Consider the following 25605-nt stretch of genomic DNA (forward strand, 5'->3'; position numbering starts at 1 on the left):
ATACTTTCATAGCACTGTAATCCAGCATTACACATTGTATATTCATCAAACAAGGGAGGCAAAGTATTAAGGAGGACAGCCTAATGACGTATTATGAATCAGTATCGTTCTCATTGCTCAGTTTGCCTGCATTAACCACAAGATCTATTGTCGTGTCCACCCCCAGGCCATCCCTCTTCCTCTCTGTGTATATGTGTATTCTCTAACTTTCTCCTTCTCCACTGTCTTTGCCTTTGTATCTTGTTCACTTGGGGGCAGGTAGGGCGGCTTTGTTCACTTCATAAACTGCAGGCCTGTGAATTTTCGCCGCACTCCATCAGAGCCCGTGTTCTCTGGGTCTGTGTCCCTAATGTACCAAGCTGCGTTTGTGTCGGACCTACGCCATTTTTGCTCCAATTTTCTTCTTTTTCCCTTTTTTTTCCTTTTTTTTTGTCACTTTACCATAACTTATTTTATCTGAGTGTCAAAACGCACTGCGGCAGCTGAGCGGAGCTTCACTGTCAGCAGCCGAGTCGGTGCGTGTGTTGCTACATGGGTGAGAAAGACGGAGAGAGGCAGAGAAAAGTCAAAGATGTACTATTTAACAGTTCCCCCGGCGTCAAAGCTGAGCGCTCTCGCTTCTTCAGGACTTAAGGATGATGAGATTCAGCTGGTCGGTCAATCAGTCACTTATCCCACACTTGTCTGGAGCCTGATCTCGATAGCTGCTGCTCCTCAGGATTGGGCTGCACCAGTTATTCCTAAAGCCGTCACAAGTCCGAACGTGAAGTCCTTCTTAAGTTCTTAGGAACTCCCAGCTAGTTCCAAAGTGGTTTGCTAAATTGGGCTGCACAATTAAAACTTAAGAACTGCCTTGGCTAGCGAAGACTTAAGTAATGTGTTAAGCGACTGCTAGGAAACATCTCCAGCGTATTGTCGTCTAATCAAGCGAAAGGAACATTTGTCTCATATCAGTCTAATTGTGTACGGCTTTCGCTGATGAGAGTAAGAGTGCAATTATTTCTACATTATCTCTTTTTTATGCTTTCTTTTTTCATCTTTGGTTCCTCTGAATGCACGAACTGTTTCGTCTTTCTTTCAAGATAAGATTATTTGATTATTTCATTGTTGATGCTTAGAGAATCGAACAGATCACTTGAGCGCAGCATTAACTGAAACGCTAGAGGTGGCGGTCTAACCTAATAACTGCGTGAACGCGACCGTCATCTCCATCAGGAGCTGGCGACACAGTTGAGCAGACCATCCTGATGTAGAGCAGCTTACTGCAACTTCCTCTTTCTTTGTTTCCGATGACCTGACTGACACGCACGTGCGCTCGGAGGTAGAGCTGTCCTCACCACAGGCTGGCCCACGAGCCGTCGCCTGAGCGTGAATGACGCTCTGGACTTGTGTCTCGTAAAGCTGGTGACATTTACCGAATGAGACACTGGGTGATTGATGAAGTTGGGAAAGAGTTCGGCCTGCAAATTACCTTTTACTACGGCAATACACACAGGAAGATGCAGATAGATGGCAAGCAATATAGCGCACCCTATCTTTTTGATGTTGTCGTAAATTCCCTTCGGTTACCGTGACGTGGAATGCAGCAAATGCTTTTCCCTCCTCCAAGTCTTTTCCCTCATCCTCTTTCAGCGTCATTTATAGTATCAGCAATTTAAGGTCCCAGGTTACAGCAGCACATCCTACCTGTGAGGTCAGCCGAAGTGCAGAGCGTACAGGTCAGGAGTTGTGTTGTCGTGGTCATGTGAACTGTGGCACTAAAGGTCACACACATTTACTTTCTACTCTGGAGACAGTCCTCTCCACTCGCCCCCATATCTAGTTAGCACGGAAACACAGTCTTATTCACTTCGGCTCAGCGCTGTCTCCTCTCACTGCGACTGCTGGTCCATAAGGATCAGTAAAAGAAATTAAGAAAGGTTAAGTGAACGAGGAGATATGATCAGAAATGGAACAAAAGTCTTCTTGTTACTGTGACTGAAGCTGACAGCAATTACTGAAGAAGTGGCCACATCACAATGAATTAATTATAGAGCCAGCAGCAGAGCTCATTTGCGACTGTCCTATTTAAAACTCCACAGGCTTGTCAGGTTTTGTTTTACATTAAATATTAAATACACGTTATATAAAACATCAATAATGGCGTGTACACACTGTACATGCTATGATTTCATCTATTTAGCCCCTGTTCTGGGAGATATTGAAAGCCCGATAACCAGACAGTATCTTCCACGCATAATGATGGGTGTTACGTTGTTTTAACACAGTAATCCAAACTCTTACTGTACTGAATGTGTAGTGGAGTTAATTGTCTCATCCCAAGCATTTGCACGTCATGTCGTCAGTGTGTTGAAAGGTTAAAGTAGAGTTTAAAACTTGATCCGCACTGTTATTTGATAAATGCACGGCACAGACGAGAAATGACAGGCATTAAGCAGCATGTTGTGACCTTGAAAACCCCATTTCATGTAATTACTAGACAATAATAAGATAATAAATCATAATTCCAAGAAGAAAGATTTAAATGAACATCGTGACCTAATGCAATCAACACATTTTTGAGTAACCTTGGTCAACCCTGCCCCCATAATCCATAATTTATGCTGTATTCAATTCAGTACTGGGCTGCATGTAATCTCGCTCACAGTATGGATAAACTCTAGAGACAAAAGAGGAAGTGTACAAATTGCAAAGATGGGACTCACCCTGCTTCTCTACTGTCACTTTTTTCTCTTCCTGTCCATGTTTCTCCTTCCTGTCTCTCTCCCTCTTCCTGTTATTTTAGTGAGGGTGGCTAAAGTGCAGAAATCGTCAGAACAGCCGATGTGCAGCTGACTTCTATTCAGAGCTATAATGGCTGACGCGGTGTGCAGCTGAGTCCCATTCAGCGCCAGAATGGCTCCTCCACGTACAGTTGATTTCTTCCAAGACGCCCAGTTCCGCCACTTGAGGCATATTCGTTTCAAAGCAGTTTTTCCCCCTCTCATGCTCTGCCTGCGTCTGCCTTCCTTTACCCCCTCTCTGCTGACAGATTTCTAAAGTTAATCTTTCCTACTTTGCAGTATTTCGAGCCTGATGTGTGCAGGAGATTGTGCCTCTTAAACCTTTTTCTTAATGCTTGCCCAGGCTGCTGTGAATAAGCCTCTCATCTGCTCCAGAGTACCTCTTTGCCCAACACATGCCCAACACACATGCCCAACACACACACACACACACACACACACACACACGGTGCATCCCTGTGGGTGAAACTAACAAAAAAAATGAATAACGTGATTATAGGTTTGAGCGGTGTCATGGTGTAAAAGTATATCACGGTATTTAGAAACCCCCATAGTCTGTTTCGATTCTAATACCGTCAAAAACATTTGCTCCTCTCTCTATCGAACTCAGACGCACCGACGTCACGATGCAGACAACCGGAGGAACAGGCAGGCGGAGAAAGATGGTGGGCGCGTTGGGGATACAGCACTACTACCTGTGTGCCCTCCGCAGCGCTCCGGACTAAAACAAAGTCTTCATAATAACAAAACCCAGATAATTAGGTCCGCTAGAACCATATGGGCTAAATCAAGCCTTTTCGTTTGTATTGCATCTATCTTGCTCAGCCAAAACGTAAACCCTTAGAAGGCCTAGCTTCAATTATTTTTATACGATTTGCTCTGCCACTCAGATGAAGACTACCATTAACTGACCATGATATATCCTTGCCCATAAGTGTGTGTCTGTTCCATTAGCCTATTTTTATTTCACGTGTTCGGCATTGGTTATCCGTGAACAAGATTGGGCGATACAGTTAAGTGAAACGCAGGTGTTTCAAGTATTCTTCTGTTGACGAAAAGAAAATTGAAAAGTAAACGGATTTATTACAATAGGAAACTTAGCCGACAGAAGAATCAGGTGGAAGCGGAAATGAGCGGCAGTTGGGTCACTTCGCACTGAGGGCTTTTCACTTTATTCACCTATTCACAGTAAAGTAAAATAATATATGTCTAAAGCATTTAATCCCAGCAAAACCCATCCAAGTTGATATCAGACAGCACAGTGGGCCATTACAATGTCGTATACAACGTGTGTATATGATGTAATATAATGTGATATAATATAATATAATATAAGATAATCGCCCCAGTGAAATGTTGGGGAGGTATTCAGGGATGAAAACATAGATGCTGCCCAAGCCTATGTGACGATTATAAAAGCATTATCTCAGTGTCGATGTTAACACGTCTGTTTTAAGTGGTACACAGGCTGCTTTATGGCTGGTGTTTGGCTTGTGCTATACGTGTGGAACCGCAACCCGAAGTGTATTTTTATGCTTGAAGTCTATTTTCTGTCGTTTTATGCACATAACTACAGTGACTGTGTGTGGGCTCTAAGTGCTGCTAAAACTTGGGCGAGCTCCATTCAGTACTGTGCGTGAATGCACCCTGTGTTGACACAGATGGACGACTGAAGCCGCTGCTCTGCTAACATGCTGCTTTCCATACACAGCCTGCGTGTACACTGTGTAGGTTTCCAGTACTAAATGAATTACGAGTAAATATTTACTTTGGATTTATCTGCAGCATTTCTCTCAAACTTTGTCTCTGTTTTCCGTATTAATACCAAATTACATCGTTCTTTCCAGGAAACCTTTTCCAGGCAAATGCTTATTAAGTTATTAGGAAAAAAATTACCTTACGTTTAATAGAAGTAATGATTATATGAAGTATATTTTGTGGCCGTTGTACGTAACGAGTCGAAGGTCATGTCTTCAAATGTCTTGTTTTGTCTGAAGAGATAGAGATATTCAATCAACAAAAATATTAAACGGGAAAGAAGGATTTTTTTTTTTTTTTTTTGGCATTTCTGCTTGAAAAATGATTAATCGATCATTAAAATAGCTGCTGGATATTTTCCATACGTTCGACTAATCGATAAATGGACCAGTCACTGCAGCTCTAAGTCATTCTTTTTATACCTCCGCCACGGAGGGCACGTTTTCACTGAACCGATTTGAACCCGACGTGGTGGAGGCATGGGGCGGCGAGCCAGGGAAAGAGCCCGTTACATCCTGGTGCGGATCCAGGAACATTTTGTCACTTTCCTTAACGGTGAGCGGGAGCACACTTTTTTTTGCCTCGACTTTAGTGAGAGTTGTAATTTCAAGCCGAAAGTGTTTCAGTTAAGTCAGAGAAGTCCGGAGGAAAAGCAAATACTCGCAGCGCAAAAGCTGGAACCAGTGACTTAAATATGAGAGTTGAGTTAAGCAACTAACAGTTAAGCGATCGTCCGAATTGTTGGTTATTAATTTCATTTCAGTCAGCTAACAGAGTAATGGATCATTTCCGCTCTAATCATAAAGGTTGTAGGCCTACATCTGAGACAGTGACTGTCAGCAGCTGAACTATAATAAAACATGAAGATGCACCGGGGCTGCTGCTGACTGACTGTTGCTGTTTTTGATGTGTCACCTGTTTGATTTATATTTAACAGCTTTTCCCCCTGGAATCCACACTTTTGCTGTCTTTTTCAGATAATTGAGTAATCGCTGAGCCCTGCACGCTCTCTGCTTCTCCTGGTCCCATCAGCTTTTTACTATCACGTTTCTACCTTTTTTGCTTTTTATTTCCTCCAGTAAGCTGCGTGTATTCGAGGCACAGTATTTTCTCCCGTCGTAGCCCATCTCGCCTATCTCTCCTGTGCCCTTCCTCTGTTTGTCCCGGCTCCTCCCGGGCCTCTTGTCCGTCGTCGTACGGCGCACAGTCTCGAGCAAGGCCTGACATTTGCTGCGAAGTGACTGGACTATAGCGTGGAGGGAGATAACGCAGCAGAGGGGGAATCGACTGCATTACTAATGAGAGCCCTTTGACCCAATGTACCTGCTCCAACAAAGTTTGAAGTATATTCCTGTTGGAGTCTGAGTTTAATCTCAGAGAGACTTTTCATTCGGCTCCGAGTGCTGACTTCCTGAAATTGACAAATTCATTGTTTGCAAGCTGGTGTTATCTTTCAGTTGGAGCTGGAGATTTCCCCATAGAGCTCGGCTCTTCACAGAGCAAAAGGCTTTAGAAAAAGCTGGAAGAAAGTCTTCATTTCTCTCTTTCATTTCTCCCACTGTGTAGAGAGAGTTAAAATCTGCAAAATGCACATCAACACGTATCATTCAGTTCAACTTGTCATCAGATTGTTTCTTGAATAAGTGAGCTGACTGTTTGTTTCAGCGAAGACGAAGCCATGTTTCTATGTAGCCGGATCAGGGGATGAGTGGACGGACCGATGAAGGAACAGATGGAATTGGCAGGTTAATGTGGAATTTACCATCTTACTCTCTTACTGTGTGTGCGTGTGTGTGTGTGTGTGTGTGTGCGTGTGTGTGTGCGCGCGCTTTGGTTAATTGCACCCAGAAGCAGCCTGTAAAATAAATATGTGATGGTGAACTGGGGAAACAGAGGAATGTTTCTTCATTAAACTGGTGACCCAGTGGCCAGTGTTTGTTTCTCTGTGTGTGTGTGTGTGTGTGAGGAACACTGTACAATCCCCCCCCCGGTCAAAGTGACAGTTTACTCAGCGGCATCCTGTTTATTTCGGTCTGAGTTCGATCCATGTTTATATCGCATGTGTGTGTGAAAGTGCTCGTGTGGGTGTCTCCTGCATGTTTGGGGCATGGTGCCGTCCTACCTCACCCTTCTGATGCTAAGCAGCTTTAGCTTGATCACCATCTGTTCAACCAGTCTGTGTTTGTGCACAAAGACTCCTCACCCGCTCAGGCACACACAGACACACACACACACACACACACACACACACACACACACTTGAGCAGCACGGCTTGTGTTCAGACTCCAGCCAGTTGGTGTTGTGTTGTCTGCTGCAGCCGGGGGTGTCGTTTTGTGTAGCTGTGAAATGGGTGCTTTCGTATTACCGCAAGCTTGTGCTGAGTGTAATTTGCTGTTGGATGGGTAATTTGCAGAAGGCTGCAGGTTGTGTCAGTGATTGTGAATGTTTGTCTGTGGGGGGTCGCCGAGTCTCTTTGCCAGTTAAAAGATGCTCTGCTGGTGAACCCGGCTGACTGCAGCGTTTCCCAGTTCACCCATCAGGCAGGGACGAGAGTATGAAAGAGATGAAAAGCAACAGAAACACACAGAGGCAAAAGCAATATACTCACAGTGACATAATCGTTTTGATTCACTCCACTTCACATGCACAGGCAGTGAAACTATGACCATGGCTTTTGAATATGTGTGGCGTCGGAGTCCACAATTGATTTGATTCAATTCTCGATGATTCGGTTACATCAGATAAACACCGATGTTGCATAAAGAATTTGTCAGAATTCATCCGGGGAACTTAAATTCCTCCTCCATTCAACAAGTGAGCGACACAGGTGTTTGCTTGAATATAAAATGTTTACAGTGCACATCGTGTGCTGAATTTTGAACACATTTCCCAGTTATAAAACTGTGGACCAAGTATTTATTTTCCTTGGCAAGAAAAAAGTGACTAAAACATGACACCTCTATATTTTGAGGTCTATATGTGCAAAAAACCTGCACCACTTACAGGGTTGTGATCATTACGCATATTAAAAAAAATAAAAAATACTGTCCCATTCAGCTACACATCGGCTGTAAGCAACAGATGATTCAACTCAGTGCAGACATCCACTGTAATGATCAGTGTGAGCGCAGGACAGAAACTAATAGTCTGCTCACTAATACATCTGCACTGTTTGTGTTGACAAGGCGTCAGCCTGACATCTGCAGACAGCTGCTAGCTAGCATTAGCTCCCCGGCGGGGACAGAATGAATAAAGTAGAATCCACACACCGTTCACTCCACTTCCACGGCCCCTCATCTCGTAGCAGGCAAACACAAACTGAGCTCAGAACAGTGTGCAGAGACTTTTTTTTTTTTTTTCGGTCTATCCCTCTCGTCGATGTGATGTCTAGTTTCCAGATATCCAGAGCCAGCTCACCATCCTGAGGCGCCACGGTCCCGTGAACTGCAGCAGGTCAACGTAGACCACTGCGACTCAAGGCTCATACCGCAGCTATCATCTACGTTACTACTTAACCTAAAATAACCTTGTTGTGCACATTGTAAAAACTCGACGTACGCAAAGCAGACATTTGACCTTCGCATTAGATTTAGTGCAGATGTACAGGTGTAACGGAGAAAAGGCGATAAATCTAAATATTGATCTCGAGATTTTAAGAATAGACATTGGATCATTCGAATAAAAATGATGATTCATTTTTTAATCCAGCCCTAATCTTGGCATATGTGCACATCAGAGCTGGAATTAGTAGCATTATAACCGAGGGTACTGATCAAAAACTGTATCAAACTGTCAAGTACCAAAAAGTGGCCTAAGAATGTCTGTTCAAATTCATAATATTCACCATAAATAATTCTTGTTAAGCTCTTCTTTGACAATTCTGATTTAAATCAAAATGTTGACCATTTTAGATGATTTTATTTAGGCCAAGTTCTTTTATGGCTGCTTGTGTTGAAGACAACACTCAACGTTTGAGAACTGGGTTCTTTGGTTAAATGAAAAAAACGGTGTGTAGGAGAATATGTTTATATCTCTGACTCTGTAGTTTCATGTCAAAAGCACAGCAGTGCCTATTTTTACAGCTGCAGCGATTAGTCGATCAACGGAAACATAATTGGCAACTGTTTTGATAATCGAATAATCATAAGTCATTTTCTAGGCAAAATTGGCAAACTTTCTGTGGTTCCAGCTTCTCAAATGTAATGAGAATGACGTCAGCATATCTACTCTCACAGTTAGATGGTTTGTGGAAAGGAGCACAGCACACACTCCTACAAAGTAACTAACTTGGATGCTACATCTGAATGTAAATGATTGCAATACTAACTTTTTTAACCTGGTATCCCCAACCTGGTAGAATTGGAGTGTTGAGTTACATAGAGACAGACAACTTAAAATCTTCCCCCATTTTTCCTTATTATGAAATTGGTGCTCTGATGTCTCTCACCGTCGTCAGTGCCAGAATCCGACCAGACTTGGATTGTGGAGGTCAACATATCTGGGGTCAGAGTTCGGTTGAGTTGAAGTTAGCCGCTAAACCTGAGGGAAGATCAGCATAGTGCATGCCGCTATGACGTTCATGTGTATGTGAACGGGGTCATTCGTAGTGAGTGAATCTTCCCCCAACTCTGCAGTTCCTCTCTGCTCTACAGAGCCTTTTAGCATCTTTAGGTCCGTTGTTTTGGTTTTAAGACCCTGAACGTCAGTGGTTTGGTTCAGTCTCGCTGCTCCCAGCGGTGTTGTTTCTAGCCTCAGCAGACTGGCTTACATCTGACATCTGACTGTTACCTGCTGAGCAACCAGACGGTGAAGACAGTGGAGCATTTAGCAGCTAAAGAAGCAGATATTTCCCTCAGGAGTCATTGGCGATCACAACCAAGCCAAAAGGAGAGTCAATATCGGACTGACACATCTGCTGGATGTGTAACTAAGCAACTGTTTGCCATGTTAACTCTTTATGTGATATTATTTCATGTTTATTTGCATAGGAGCCGGTATACAGCATGAACCAACCACAGCATTTATAGCCTAAGCTAGTTCGCAGTGCCCGTCTTTAAAATACATAAAACTCAGCAATAAAATACATACAGAACAGTACAAGACACGACGATGATATAATATAGTATGTCAGTGTTGGGTTTAAAGCTTGTTTCCGCAGCCCCTGCATGGCCAATAAAATTCGTTCCCGCAGGTTTAACAGAGTGGATGGCTAGAACATGTACCGTGCAACAAACCATGGGCTAAATGTTTGTTTGTCTGTCTTTTCATCTGTGTTCAGGGGTCCCTTCAGCGTGGTGAGAAGATGCATCAACAGGGAGACGGGGCAGCAGTTTGCTGTCAAAATCGTGGATGTGGCCCAGTTCACCTCCAGTCCAGGACTCAGCACAGAGGGTAGGAAGTCACAGTCTCTCACTATATACTGCTGTTATGTCTCCACATCTATGACTCTCTGCTGTTTTCAGCTGCTCATAAATATAACTAAAGATGACTGCTTTGACAGCCTTTTATTTGGATTCTACATTTAATTCCTTTTATTCATCCCACTCTGTTTCAAAATTAATCTGCCAGTTATTTCCTAGATTGATCGATTATTTGTTTTGTCTATTAAAACGTCAGAAAATAGTGAAAAATGCTTTTTATATGTTATATATTATATGTTATGTTTTGTTTTGTCTGACCAACAGTCCGAAACCCAAAGATGCTCAGTTTACCGTCAGAGGAAACCAGCGAAACGAATGATTGATTATCGAAATAGTTTCCCATTAATATTCTGTCGATCAACTAATTGTTACAGGGCTGTCACTTTTAGAGCTGCAAGAAATTTTCCCATGTCAAGCCTTCACTTAGCCCCGTCCAAAATCTCTCAGACCCAGTGCTTATACTACATCACTGTCCAACATCGTTACAAGAATCAACAAGGGCAGAAAATGGAAAGATGAAGGTACAAAGGAAATCAGACCGTCCCACGTTAATTTATACATACAGGAAAAGGAACACTCATATAGGGTATCTCATTTTCTATATTCATATTGATCGAGACATTTGCAGGCCTGGAACAATTAAGCCTGCTTTGTAATTTTCCATGTTCCAAATATGCTGAACTTTAAAATAAAGGTGGAGAACCGTTGATGATTGGCCGTGTCACCACACGGACATGCTGCGAGTTGAGGATAATTAATGTTTCTCAGAGGAGCTTACCTGCCCCATTACACAGTAGCCTTCTTTACCGTCTCTGTTTCTCTCTCACTGATCGAGGGTACGTAATCCTGCATGACAGGCATGTCAGGGCATCTCCCAAGTTTACTTAAGATGCCACATCGCAGACATAAAGTGCTCAGCCAATCGTAACTGATCCCCCTCAAGGCACCAGATACACGCTCCTCACACTGTAAAGTGAGATTTTTGAAATCGTGTCTACGGAATATTCAAATTTTTGTTTTTATTTCATGGTTGTGTATATTTATGAAGTAGAAGCAACCGCTTATTCCGACTCAGCCTGTTTAATACCTGACACCAGGGTGGTTTTATGTGGTGTTGTGACAAAGGTCCTGATCCAACCACTAATACACCAAACAGGTGCACATGTAATATACACGTGTGCATGCTCACACCTGCAAATGCATTTCACTCGATCCACATTGTAAATGCACGAGGTAAACATGAGAGGGGTGAGGAGAGGTTTAAGTAAAGTCAAAGTCGTTAGAGATGGTCAAAGAAAGCGGTGTGGGTTATTTTACTGACACGCTAGTTTCCTAAAGAGACACGGCCTTTTCTTCCCCAATGTCCACAATTCTTTCTAATGCATTGGTGGACTTTTCTCCTTTGATACTGAGATTGTGCGCACAGCAGATAAACCTGAAAATGCTGCTTAAATTTGAACACGTCTTCTGTCCACCTTAGCTTTTCACAGCGAAATGCGAATATAGCAAGGAAAACGTTTGCTCTTTTTCTACTTTCAGAGCTGGACATTACCATGTTCATCTCAAAGAGGACGGACAGAGCCCGTTCACTCTGTTTGGTTTCAAGTTTTAATGCCTCCGATTTCCATTGTCACGTACTTGGCATCACAATGTACAACACGATTTAGCTCTTCTCAAAGGGATATTTTCTGTTTGTATTGTCATGTCACAAATGTGCTAATATAAAATAGTGATTTCACCATGGATCATGAATACTACCTGGAGCGTCACTAATACTGAGACGGTCGATCAAATCACTACTTCATGCTCACAAAGTTGACATGACAATGACAAGACTTGTTTTGTCTGATCAGCTATATCAGCATTCAAAATGAGCAGTTACAGGAGGAGGTCGGGGCAAACTAAGGTCGGCCTCTGCAGATTTCAGCTGCACAGCGTCTGAATGTATCTCTGATCATTTGTTAACACTCTTGTTCTTTGTCCACTGAGAAACAATTTTGATCTAACAAATCTATCAAATCTTCTCCTCTCTTTCATGGTGTTATTCTTCCCCTTGAGCTACCGTACATTCCTGATCCCTGGTAGCAGAGTCACTGTCAGGGTCTAGTCTTGGTGATTCTTGAACTGCTTCAGTCCATCCAGATAAGAGCAAAATGAAAGACACTTTAAAAAATGCTTTGGAAACAATTGGCTAATCCAGAATCAGGGTCTTCCGAATGTTGGGACGCTTCAGTCTCAATTACAACTTGTGATATAATTTTTTTTTTTTTTAATTTGATTTTGTTTTTCCTGAATATGAGACTGTGCCAAAAAGATCAGAGGGGTATTCAGCCAGGCCTCAGTAGAAATCTGTAGCCTGAAGTGGAAACATGATAAATACTATAATACTGCTTGCATCAATTCGCCATTTACTGTTGGTGTATGTATTCCAAAGTATTAGAGCCCGACTGATAGAGGATTTTTAACGTTGATGCCGATTTTGATATTTGAGGGTTTAAAAATTCCAGTAACAATATATCAGCCAATATTGTCCGACTCAGTTTTCACTAATCCTTCTAATGCTACCACTTGTAGCCCACTGTTTGGAGATATGACCGTCAGATATTAGGTCAGGGGTGTTTGTCTGGAGACAAACTGCCGGTATAATATCTTAAGTGAAGATCAGACGTGTTTCCAGTGCACCGCCTATAACTGTACTGACATGTTAGCCACGGATAAATATTTACCATTTCATCATATAAGCAGAAAGAGTGTAACACCACATGTTAACGGCTCATTAACCGTCTTCCACTGACAAGCCATTTCATCAGCTAGCTCTGTGGCTAACTAATTTTCTCAACAGATAAACTGCAAGCACATGTTTTACAGCGGCTGCCAGTGCTATATGGATGGGGGAGAAAACTATAGGCCTGCAGTTTATTTACTCGCTAGAACTGTCTCACCGACTGTTTCACAAATATTCGTAAAATCAAGTTTGTCAGCGGGCTACAGCCGACACGGCTGGCAGACATGTGTCAGGCCTATTTAAGTTATACATGTACGATGTCTGTTATCATACAAGTAATGAACAGTATTACTTGTGAAAATGAGCACCTTACCACGAAGACACAGATCCACAAACGCTGACTCCGTTCTGCTCACTAGTGGTCGGCTGAGCTGTGATAGGTTCACAGGGATAAGTGTGTGGAGTTACAGGGCTCTCTAGTGGATAGGAATCAGAATCAGAAAAACTTTAATGATTCGCGCTGGGAAATTGTTTGTTAAAATTTTTCAACACTCAGTTAGGAAAAAAATAAGTAAAAACGTAAAAACTACCATTAAACTAGTTATAGTGATAATAATAATTACACAGTAAGTGAAAAGATAAATGTGCAAATGCAAATGTTCAAAAAGTAAAAAGTAATGTGTAAGGTAGAACCACAATATGGACATTAAATGTAAAATGGAAACGTGCAAAGTAGATTAATAGTAATTTAACAGTAAGTTAAACAATGTGCAAAGGTAAACTGAATGAAAAGTGTAATGTGGGTCAACAGTAAATGAATACAAGTTTATCAGCAGAGTACTGAGGGAGATGTGCAGAAATGGGGAGGAATTGTATAAGTGGATGGCCACAGGAAGGAAGGACCTCCTGTGGCGTTCAGTAGAGCACTTAGTCATTCTGAGTCTCCGGTTGAGCGAGCTCCTCTGGCGAACCAGAACACTGTGTAAACGGTCGGAGACGTTGTCCATGACGGAGAGGAGTTTTGACAACATCGTGCTCTCTGACTACATGCAGAGGGTCCCGCTCCACCCCCAAGACTGAGTCAGCCCTCTGAATCAGTTTGTTGAGTCGGTTGGTGTCGGCCACCCTCAGGCTACTGCCCCAGCAGACCACAGCGCAGAAAATAGGGCTGGCCGCCGCAGACTCACAAAACATCCACAGCATGGTGTCGCTGACGATCAAGGACCCGGAGCCTCCCACTCCTGGTCCTTCCTGTAAAGAGCGGCAGAGTTCCTGGTTCAGATCAGTTTGCTGTCCAAGTGGACACCCAGGTATTTGTACTTCAGTACCATCTCTACCAACTCTCCCCTAATGGAAACAGGAGTAGCAGGAGTTTTGGTCTTCCCTGACATCCACCACCTGCTCCTTTGTTTTGCTGATGTTGCGCTGCAGCTGGTTCAACTCACACCAGTTCGCAAAACTGTCCACCACCCTCTGGTACTCCAACACATCCTCCCCCCTGATGCATCCAACAACTGCAGAGTCACTGGAGAACTTCTGTAGGTTGCAGGTCTCCGTGTCATACCTAAATTCCGAGGTGTACAGGGTAAGGAGAAAAGGGGACAGGATGGTCCCCTGTGGAGATTCAGAACTGCTCCCCACTGTGTCTGACAACCAGTTCAGAGGGCGCTTATGCTGAGGACATCCAGTAAGGCAGTCCGGTCCGGGACACCAGAGTAGCACCAACCTGCATGGCAGTCATCTTCTTCCCCAGCAGGGCAGGCTGAATGGTGTTAAAGGCGCTGGAGACCTCAACGAACATGATTCTGACCGCGTGGGTCCGACCACCTGTCCAGGTGGGTGTAGGCACGGGGGAGCAGGTATATGATGGTATTGTCCACTCTGACATCCGGTTGGTAGGCAAACTGGAGGGGGTCGAATGAAGGCTTGACCAATGAAACAAGGGAATCCAGGACCAGTCTTTCAAAAGCCTTCATGATGTCTGAGGTCAACGCTACCGGCCTGTAGTCGCTGGCGGCCCTGGGACAGGCCTTCTTTGGTACAGGAACCAGGCAGGATCGCTTCCACAACACAGACCTTCTGCAGACATAAACTGAGGTTAAAGAGATGCTGGAGTATGACACACAGCTGGGGGCGCAGGCATTGAGCACCCTTGGGCTACTCAGCCCCCGTCCCGCCTGGTCAGCAGAGATGGCCGGCAGGTTGGAGGTTTCGTTGTTGCTGGGTGATCAAAGTGGTCATTGTGAGGCTGCATGTCGAATCCACTGAAGAAAGGGTTCAGCTCATTGGCTCTGCTAATGTTCCCATCTATGCGTCTGCCTGCCGGGCTTGTTACCAGTGATGGTCCTCATGCGTTTCCAGACCTCTCTGGTATCGTTCCGCCGCAGCCTCTGCTCCAGCTTCCTCGTATAGGCCCCATTTCCTTCTCTGATATTCACTGACAGCTGCTGTCTGGGCCCTTTTTACTGCCTCTCTGTCCCCTGACCTGAACGCCCTTTTCTTCTCGGTCAGAACTATGTATTAGTGTAGACTATGTATTGGCGGCACTGGCTATAAAATAGCTCAAGCACCTATTTTTTTGGCTTACCGTTACTTTAATTTCTTGTTATTTATTGGCTGTTATAAATGCTGATATCGATTTATCGGCAGTTAGCTTAAATGGGCCTACCAGTGTATCTGTTGGGCTCTAGAATGTATTCATTAATCTATGAAGTACTATGAAGTAAAGCAGGGTGCATCTTGGATGTTGGAGGGCAATATTTTGAACTCCTTCACCACTTTATTCCAGCTTTCATCCTTTGTACTAAACTAAACTGCTGGCCAGTCCCATTCATACTGGTATCTTTGTGATGACTGATTCACTACTGGACGTCCATCTTCATCTCAGTCTCCCCGCTCTTATCCTGCTCTCCCACTTTCCGGTGTTCTGGCTCATGTTGACCTGACTCCTTCTCTAAAGTTCTCAGTTTAGAGACTTTCAGCGAATGAGAGAGCGAGGACTCTTGTTTAAATGTTCTCTCCTTAGAAACTGGGTATTTTTTCACCGCTCCTCTCATATAAAAAGTAGCGATGAAAATCTGACTTGACCGAAATCTGCTTTTTTTTTTTCATCGTAGCTTGTCTAACATTGCACAAATAGCGTTCTTCTTCATTGCCAGCATTTATGTTCACACGTGTACACTAGTTTCTTGTTTGACTGCGTGTGTGTGTGTGTGTGTGTGTGTGTGTGTGTGTGTGTGTGTGTGTGTGTGTGTGTGTGTGTGTGTGTGTGTGTGTGTGTGTGTGTGTGTGTGTGCACATATGCTACATGGTCAGCACACTCCCCAGTCATTTATATCTAATCACAGTCCCTCCTCTGTGGGGCTCAGGAATCCATCAAACTATGCGCTCCCCGCAGACGCCAGCTGGCTGTTTTCATTGTTGACTTGCTGTTATTCAACCCCCCCCCTTTTTTTTTTTTTTTTTTTTTTTTTTGCTTGTACAGAGCAGAGCAGTTTCACTTGAGCAGGCAGCTGTAACACAGCACCACAGTAATCAAAACAGGCATGCACGCAAACACCCTGCACAGAGCTCCGACCAAGGGAAGTGGGTCAAATGGTTCGTGTTTTCAATGGATTGGCCAGCGGGGTCCTGATGCACACGCACACGCACCAGTTTGTTTCCCTGGAGCCTGTCTGGAGGTCTGTCTGACGAATGGGTCAGCCCTCTCAGAGGATGAAAGGGAAAAGCTAGCCAGAGAATGAGCAAAATTCATCATGTGCCATCGCCTACTCACTTCCCTCCGCCTCTTCTATTCTCTAATCTCCCTGATTCCTTCACTCTTTCCTTTACTTCCCTGTATTTCTATGTCTTTCTCTGTATCCCTCTGCTCTTCATTCCCTTTTTCTCTTCCCCCTTGCCTGTGTCTTCTTACCTCCTTCATCTTTCCCTCCTGTCTTCCTCCAGATACATAAAAGCCACAGCACCGTGTTTGTGTTTTCTTTTTATGACTGTTTCTGTTAGACTGTTGGGACATCTTGTCCGAACTGTCTGTAAAAGCGATGTCAGGTCTCACACATACAGCAGCATAATGCGCACACACGCACACACACACACACACACACACACACACACACACACACACACACACACACACACACACACAGCTCTGTGTGGTGTAGCTGTGATAGCAAGACCTCCCTCCAGTGCACGCTTTGACTCCCAGCAGGAGGAACAGGGATCACTTGTACAGATCATATGTGTTTATCACCTCCTCTCTCTCCATCTCTCTCTCTCTCTCTTTTGCTATTTGTTTTTTATTTTTAATTTTCAGTACTAACTTTATCGCTGATTGTAATTCGCTTCTCCTTTCCCCCCGAATTTTGTCCAGAAGGCCCAGTTGCCCTGCATGACGCTACTCTCAGCCTTGGAGGGTAACCTCTATAAAGCTTGAGGCAGATGAGATATATTCTTTACATTTCCCGCTGTATGCAGGATTCTGCCGTTACCATGGACACTGATTTCTTTCCTGCCCAGCTGTTGATTTACTGTATATCATTGTTTCTATACAAATAAATAAAATTCTCAAAACACTGAGTACGTGATACAAAATCTACTGTGCACTCTTTTTGAATTGATGAGTGCGTGTGTGGTAAACGGGTACAATTCACGAGACTTTTATTTTTTCCTCTATCATGCCACAGATGGGGATCTTCATATGCAGACATGTTCCACCTATGTGCACTAGAAAACCTGATGGAGCTCGTTTGATTCTTGTTTTCAGCTGGACAATGTCTGTTAAAAAAGAAACACCGTTTGTGTGACCACTTAACTAGAGTAGGACCAAGAGTGAGGAATACAGTACAGGCATACAGAACATGAGGCGAGCGCCCGGTTTACTTTTCTAGTGCTTCTGTGTTTCTTTCCAGCCCATTCATCTTAGTTTCTCTGAGTTGGATCTGTAGAGGGTAGCGCCGTGCACCGGTGCCCACCGCAGTGTCTTTTTCGTTGCTACCTCTGGGGGATGCAAGTTGAAAATTTTCCGGTCAGACATACAGGGTGTTTAACGACCAAAACCCGTTGAGGGCGGTGCGAAGTTCACCCGTGTTCAGCGCAACACGAGTGAATCACTCTGCAGGGCATTGTGGGATTCATGGTGATGCGGGTTAACCCGTGATGCCAGAAAAAGGGAGGGGCCGAGAGTTGAAAATGTTTTAACTTAATGCAGAATGGGGGGGAAATTTTCCTGGTGAAATTGTAGTATTTTACTGAAAAACTGACGACAAAAAAAGCAGTGCAGTGGTGGGTCAGGATGTTTAGCCACTGTTTCTGAGATCCCTCATTTCTGGGTCTCTGGCTTCCAGGATCCAGGATACAAAGCAGTCAAGTGTTGCTCGGCACAAAGTCGCGTAAATCTTTACACAACGTCTGCCAATAGGCAAGCTACCTGCTGGTTTGTGTTGACACGAGAAGTGGCTGAGACGATGTGGCACGATTTCCGGAGGGTTCCCTCCATACGGCGCGGCGGTTAGCCACGCCTGAAATTTCTGCCATTAGCTCATGTTAATGCATAAAGCCACTGTCGATGCTAACAGAAAACCCTCCTGCATACAATCCACAATAAATTCTTTGTAGTGTGTAATGTTTTTGTAAAAAATAGTCATTTTTAAACATGGCCGAAGCACATTCTGCAGACCTGCCGTCTCTTCCTCCTCTCATTTGGTGGGAATTAATTCTTTTTTACGCTCTGTCTCTCCCTCTGTCTCTCTCCCGGCTTCCCTGCAGCAGTTTTACTTTGCTCAGTAAAATTGGTGAGGTGATTTGCTTCACATTTGATAAAGTATCTTTCGTAATCTCCACCAGCAGTTACAGTGACGGACATAAGCAGCAAGCTCACCAGATGACATTAAACGTGGCAGGCCGCAATGCCCTTAAGGTAGCCACTTATCCCAGCTTTGGCAGCATTAGCATCATGTTAGAGTTAGCCCACGCCTCGTGCTCGTCCTCCGAGGATTATCTTAATGTTAGCACTGAGGCTCGCAGCAGAGCACAAGTGGCTCGTGGCTTCAACTCAAAGTTTAATTAAATGTCACTGCCTGCATAGCAGACCATTACGGTAGCTTTTCATCATAGTTCACATGTAGCGTATGTTTGTAGGCCCGTGCTTGTGTGCTGCCCTATTACATCTGTGCAGAAACGCATACTTATTATCATCTTTATCCCATTCGGTGTTCCCGTCCATAAATCGCCTCCAGCAGCAGCAGTCAGGGGAAATACCTCATCGGGCATGTGGAATATTTAGCTACGATATACTGCATAGTGAGTATGTATTGGCAAGGCCTGGCTACTTCAGTATGAGAGGTGGATATTAAAAGTTAAAATAATAAAGTTAAGTGCTCTCGGTGATGCAATCTCAGACAATGAGATTGAGATTGGGCTCAAGCAGAAAGGTTATGTGTATTCCTCCGGTTGTGTTCAGCCTTTGGAACCTTTCAGAACGACAGCTGCCGTGAGGAGAAGGAGCAAGGACGTGCTTTGTGGAAAGTATGAGTGAACGGATCAAAGGATTGACGGATTGAACGGAAGGATGAAAGCCACGTAGACGGGATAGGATATGTTCAGATGTTCAGATTACACTGAAGGCAAATCCATACTGTTGATCAGATCCAGTCTTCAAGATTGAGATTTGCGTTCAGGCAACATCGGTTGCTGTGTTAATGAGGGGGACATGTACGTGAGCTAGCAGTGCCTTTTAAGATAAAGACTGGAATAGAGCTGAAACGATTAGTAGATTAATCGATTAGTAGAGCAACTGTTGTCATTTTTTTCAAGCAAAAATGACAACAAAAGAAATCACCAATCATTTGGTTCCAAATCTAAATGTTTGCTACTTTTCTTAGTCTGGTAAAATAATAAATTGAATATGTTTGGAGTTGGGAATGTTGGTGGGACAAAACAAGACGTTCAAAGACGTCACCTTGGAGCCTTGAGAACACAATAATTGATAATGAAAATAATCATTAGCTGCAGCCCCAGAATGGAAACGCATCCTCTTGCTCTTCATGCCAGAGCAATATCAAATCTATAACAATAGCACATTGTGGAGCTCATCTGTTTCTCGGTGAAGGCGTCACGAGCAGCAGAGGTTTGTGATTGATGCACTCTCTGTCTCGTCGAAGGTAGCAGCAGGTCTTAAAGTCTTAAACGGCATTGAATAGAGTTTCTTCAAGGTATTTAAGGTAGTAAATTGTATTTACAAAGGTGTTGAATATTTTCTATTAAGCGCTGTTCGCGGTAACATCAGTTATCATTGAACAAATGAATCAGATAAAATTAAAAAGGGCCTTGTTGTGACAGTGCATCGAGCTGCAGGAGGCTGTTGACAGTCAAACACTGTCGCTACTGCTGCTGCAGGAGCTGGAAGATCATTGTCAGTGTTGATTTTAGCAAAAACGTCAATGATATAAAATCAATTAATCATCTTTACATCATCAGGAATTATTGTTATATTCTGCCAGAAAGCAATGGAAAAAAATATGAAAAAAACAACAAAACCAAAAAGAGTTATTCAATTATCAAAAGAGATGCCGTTCTCCTTGTAGCTCTTTTTCATACCATGGCTGTTAAGATTGTGAAATATGTATTAAATTGCATTATACATGGACTTTAAAAAGGTCATAAAAAGTCTTAAATTTAATTTGATGAACCCTGCAGAAATTCTGCTGTGAAATGCCTGGTGACTCTCACATCAGGCCGTCTGTGATTGTCATCGGCTTTCTAAAAACTGGTTCGGAAAAAAACGACGCTGAAAAACTAGAGACAGGGACATCGGGGAAGGAGAGGGACTCTTTAATTAATTGCAAACAAGTTGGAGTAATAGCTGGTGGGCTTCAGTGGTGGAAATGTTTGATAATGTTGGAAAAAAGATGCAGAAACAAAGAGCTGAACGGTCCTGGGAAAAAAGTGTATATGTCTCACTGCGGCGCTCCACTATACTGTAGCTTTTCAATAGCCAACATGTGGGTAATGTTTCATTAAATGCTTCGTAACCCAGCGGCATGCTGCAGTTGGGTAGATGCGCCACATGTTCTGGTGGAGCATTTCGAGAACCTACCTTCCATCCTTGCCCCATTCAGCACATTATACATGACAGAACAATTTTCCATCGGCATGAGAGAGACGGTGACAGAATATTGATTTGTCTAAGCGGGGGGGGGGTTCTGGTCCCTGTGCACATCAGTCTTGTCGAGGCTCTCACATAAATAAATGTGCAGTTTCTTACTGCCGTTTGTCTCACGAGAAGAAGGGCTTTGTACGGTGGTGTGCGGCTAGCTGTGTCTGTCTCCCGTCCCCGGCGATTCCTCTAAACAGCCAGCCCGCATTGTTCTTTTCAGCTTCAGTAACCCCCTCCATTAACCTTCCACTTCATTACGAACCAATTAAAGTGGTAGATGCTTATTGTCAGGCAGCAGTAACCAAAGTAACGGGGTGGATACAAACAAACAGCACCTCTCGACATGTAGCATGTCGTCGGTGGTGCCAGAATGAACTGCAGCAGAAAAAGGAAGGTGTTTGCCAGTTTGAAGACGTCAGGACGAGGTTAGGAGCAGTTGAATGGTCAAATCCGACGGTGGCTGCACGATGGCGGTGGCACAGGAGGGGACCGCGAGAACCTCTCGCATGTTACGCCCCCCTGGTCAAGTTTGTAGTTGGCAGGTGGGAACAAGCAGCTGGTCACACCGTGTGTTGCAGAGGTTGCACAGTAGGGGGTGAGCGGATGGATTGATGGATAAGGTATCGATACCGCAGATACTAGAGGCCCTTTCAGACATGCATTCCTTTACGTCAGTCTGATGGCAGTGTACCGCATTGGTCTCGTGTCTGAATAAGCACTCTGCTCACATTTACGTAAAAGTCACAACGGCTGTGTTACTAAGTGATGCGGGAAAAAAAGTATTTGCCTCACGTTATATCACTTGCTGGGCACATTCACACACATTCTCTTCCTAGAGCTTGGACTCTTTGTTTCTCTGCTGCTGTTACTGGAAACTTGTTAGTTCAGCCTTCAAACAATAAACACGTTTGTTATTTATCATGAAAAGCAGTGCTGTGTTTCCTCGTGCATGTGATTGAGTTATTGACAGAGAATAGTGAGAGTATCTGCAGATCCTTAAAGTATTAAAAAGATATTGAATTTAATAGTTAAAATTTAAAGTCTTAATTTAAATTATTATTTATATTTAAATATTTACATACTTAAATGTAAAATCAGTTGCTCTCCGTCGTCGACAAAGTCTATTTTTGTCCTCATTTTGCAGCCTTCTGTATTTTTGGCCCGGTTTTCTCTGAGGGAACAGGATTCAAGGAGTACGGTGAACAAATAACGTAAACGATGCTGAGCTAAAGACAGACAGAGTCTTATGATTGTAAATGAAAGCAGCCAAAGTTGATTATGTTCTGTCTGAGACGTGTGAGGGGTTTTTGTTTCATGTAATGCATTACAGTGAAACACTTGTCACTTATCATATTTAACTAACTCTATTTGTGATTTTACATCATAAATTGGAAACATATCAATATTACTGTCACGATTGAATCAAAACATTATCACCGACGCTTCAAGTGAAAAAGGTCTTAAGAAGCATCAGATCTGATTTTAGTGAGGGTGCCGATACCCTGCTAATTGCTGGCAAATCATTTCGTGATGTTTAAAAACTATTTACAAGTAGCGCGTTAATCAAGCACCTTCTAAATCATCACACTTTGATCTTCCCCACACGATGCAACATTAATTGCTTTTAATGAGGAACAGTATCGATATCTGTGACTCTGGTCCTGGTATTACGTGGAATTGGATCGGAGCCATACTCTGTGGTTGCTGCCCACCCCTACAGCACTGAACTAGAAAGCGGCCCTCTCGCTCCCCAGTTGTAGAATAATCAGGATTAATCATATGTTCTGAATATAATGTAATATTGATCTGGATGCTTGTCCTGCTGCCATAACTGCTAATCTCTCTCTCTCTCTCTCTCTCCCTCTCCCTCTCTCGCTCGTCCTCTCCTTCCCTGTGTGTTTTCAGACCTGAAGAGGGAGGCCAGCATCTGCCACATGCTGAAACACCCCCACATTGTGGAGCTGCTGGAGACGTACAGCTCGGATGGGATGCTCTACATGGTTTTTGAGTTGTAAGTCTCGGCCTCGCAAGGATTCCACTCGGCACGAGTGAACACACCGGTCACATCAAGGCACAGGCGTGGGTGTCAGAAAAAAGATTGTACCTGTAGGAGGCTGGGGGGCGGATGTGACGGGAAGAGTGTGAAGATGAGGTGGCACCGGCAGAGGGGACGTACAGAGAAAAGGGTGACAGCGTTAGCGGGGCAGTCGCAGCGTTGGAAGGACCCTGCAGCGGTTTTATATAATCAGCACTGATGTGAGAAAGCTTGTTAGCGGAGGCTGGGGGTGGGGCAAGAAAAAAGGAAGGGGGGCTAAGTGCAGTACTACGCTGTATGTATGAAGGGAAAGAGATGAGATTAAGATTTCACACTTTTTGCTACCTTGCTGCTAGCTTTCTCTCAAAGCCGCGTCTTCCCCGAGCTCCTCCTAGCCCGCTCGCTACCTTCATCTTTCCTCTCCTTCCGGAACTAATTCCTTTATCTTTTAATTCTGTTATCGCTGAACAGGCAAGTGCTCGGGTTTCGCACATAGTCCTATCACCCGGCCCGGGCGCAGAGGAGAGGACTTTCAAGGAAATGCAAGTGAGCTCCCTTTAAAGGGAATTCCGTGGGTTCGGAGCTCACTTGAGCCCGAGCTGCTGATTCGTTCGCACGCTAATGCACACGTGGGTACGCAGGTAGAGCCGAGGCGTTCTGCGAGCGGTGCCGCCCCGTGAGAGCAGAGCAGATAACTGAGTAAACACGGCAGATAAACGCAGACAGTTTGGTACGTCTGTCTATCTCTCAGGCCTCCCTCGCGGCTAATCGAGCAGGTTAAAATGCGAGCGTGGCTGAGGCGACAGGAGGGGAGGGAATATGGATGCGCTGCAGCCAAGTCCTACATAACAACCCAGTTTAACTGGCACGGAGGCTTAGTGACAATAAAGAGCAGGTTTCAGTGATTGGGGGGAGAACGGCAACGCAGCAATTATGAGCGACAGAATCGGCTCTAGCTAGATGACTGGGTAACAATTAAGTTTGAGTGTGCGTATCTGAGGATTGTCATTCCATCCACTGTGTGTGTGTGTGTGTGTGTGTGTGTGTGTGTTGTTTTAAGTAAACAGCCAGCTAAATCTGGATTCAGGCAGTGTGCTTAAAAGCCCGTCCCCAGCAGCTCACTGATTGCGAGGTGCGACGCTTTTCTGTGCACTGAGACACACTGTCACCTCTGGCTTAAACCAGGTTTTAGCATATTTTGCCCCGTGGTTTTAAAAGCTGAAGTCGCTTTGACTGAGTACATTAAAAGATTAACTGATTTTATTCAGTAATTTACAATTTATATGTGGACCTTAGATGTGCATGAAAAGTGTGAAAGATATCAACGAAAACACGTGGGGATTGATATTTGTTGTTCTTTGACTGGTATGACTGTGAAATATGTATTAAATTGCTTTCCATGTGGTATTAGAAAGGTCTTAGTTTTAAATTTAATCCAGTGAACCCTGCAGAAGCCCTGAATTAGGATCAGGTCGTTGAGAGGACACAACCTAACAGTTTGTGTGGTGTGGATCTTGTGTCAGATTTCTTTTTATATTGGCAGAATTCGAAAGTCATTTTTCCTTCTGCTACTTTGAAATGTACCGGTAACATAATAAGCTCCCTCTAGTGGACTATCAGTGGAGTTTATTGTGGACCTCTCCATCTGTGTATTTAACTAATCAGACGGGCTCTCGAAAAATCCGATATCTAAGTAGTTATGTCCTTGGAGAGTCTAAAGTTCCCTCTCAAGTCCACACAACAATAAGAAATGGCTCGAGCCCAAGTTGTTTTAAAGAATCACTGTCCCCAGCTCTAAATCCCCGGCCCAGTTTCACAGGAATACCTTCAGCATCATATCACCTTCAGTCCTGGCAGATGTGGCGGTACAGCTGTTTCTACCTCTGCCCACAGAGACCAGAGATAATTAAAGCTTCTCCTCTACTGACCCGTGTTTCCCATTTCACCTCCATGACCAATCAGTGAGAAGCACGGCGTTGAAGTTTTAATAAGAGTGACCTTTCCCTCTTACCCACATTTCTGCCCTGACCTTTACGCCACACTGATCTTCTCTCTTTCAATCTCTGTCTTTATTAGTATGGATGGAGCAGACCTGTGTTTTGAGATTGTGAAGAGGGCGGATGCTGGCTTTGTCTACAGCGAAGCAGTAGCCAGGTGAGCTTTATGCATTTGATTCCCTTCCTCAAGACGCTCGCTCAAGCCATTACTTAAATGTAAACCCAAACTTGACCGTGATGTCTTTGTCTTTCCCTTAGTCACTACATGAGACAGATCCTTGAGGCGCTACGCTACTGCCACGACAACAACGTCATCCACCGAGACGTCAAGGTATTTCTTACTCGGCTGAAGCTGCAAGGTGATCGTGGCTGCTACAGATACATATGTGCAGTTCGGGCGGTAATGGGGGAGTAACGGCTCATTGCAGAGAGGTCGTTATCGACATCGAGAAAGACACAGTGTCGTCGGTGCGAAGCGCCGAAAAAACAGACACAGCCAGTGTCATCCAGTCGTAAAGCTGCTGCCTCGCCAGCAGTTCCAGTCCAACTTGCACCGCTTACAGCCAGGAAACGTAACAGCAATGTTGAGAGCATCAGATATGGACATGTCCGTGTCTGATATCCACAGGAGAAGAACTTAACGGCTGCTGAAAATTGGTGCTGACTGCACATATATACATAATAATAAAAACAAGACATCTTTTAATAGGTTCTGCGTATTTCTGTGTATGTAA

The 25605-nt window shown here is 44.0% G+C and overlaps 1 protein-coding gene across 7 annotated transcripts in view; it reads left to right on the plus strand.

The window, feature by feature from the left end:
* Positions 1–25605, plus strand: part of caska (calcium/calmodulin-dependent serine protein kinase a) — a 130414-nt gene that overhangs the window by 37813 nt on the left and 66996 nt on the right. For all 7 annotated transcript variants that reach the window (XM_040147605.1, XM_040147608.1, XM_040147607.1 and 4 more), the window contains exons 2-5: positions 9821–9933; positions 22745–22850; positions 24951–25028; positions 25130–25202. In XM_040147605.1, the coding sequence (XP_040003539.1) occupies positions 9821–9933; positions 22745–22850; positions 24951–25028; positions 25130–25202 (370 nt within the window). The remainder of the gene's footprint in view (positions 1–9820; positions 9934–22744; positions 22851–24950; positions 25029–25129; positions 25203–25605) is intronic.

Source organism: Xiphias gladius, chromosome 16, assembly GCF_016859285.1.
Source record: "Xiphias gladius isolate SHS-SW01 ecotype Sanya breed wild chromosome 16, ASM1685928v1, whole genome shotgun sequence".
Taxonomy (NCBI): domain Eukaryota; kingdom Metazoa; phylum Chordata; class Actinopteri; order Istiophoriformes; family Xiphiidae; genus Xiphias; species Xiphias gladius.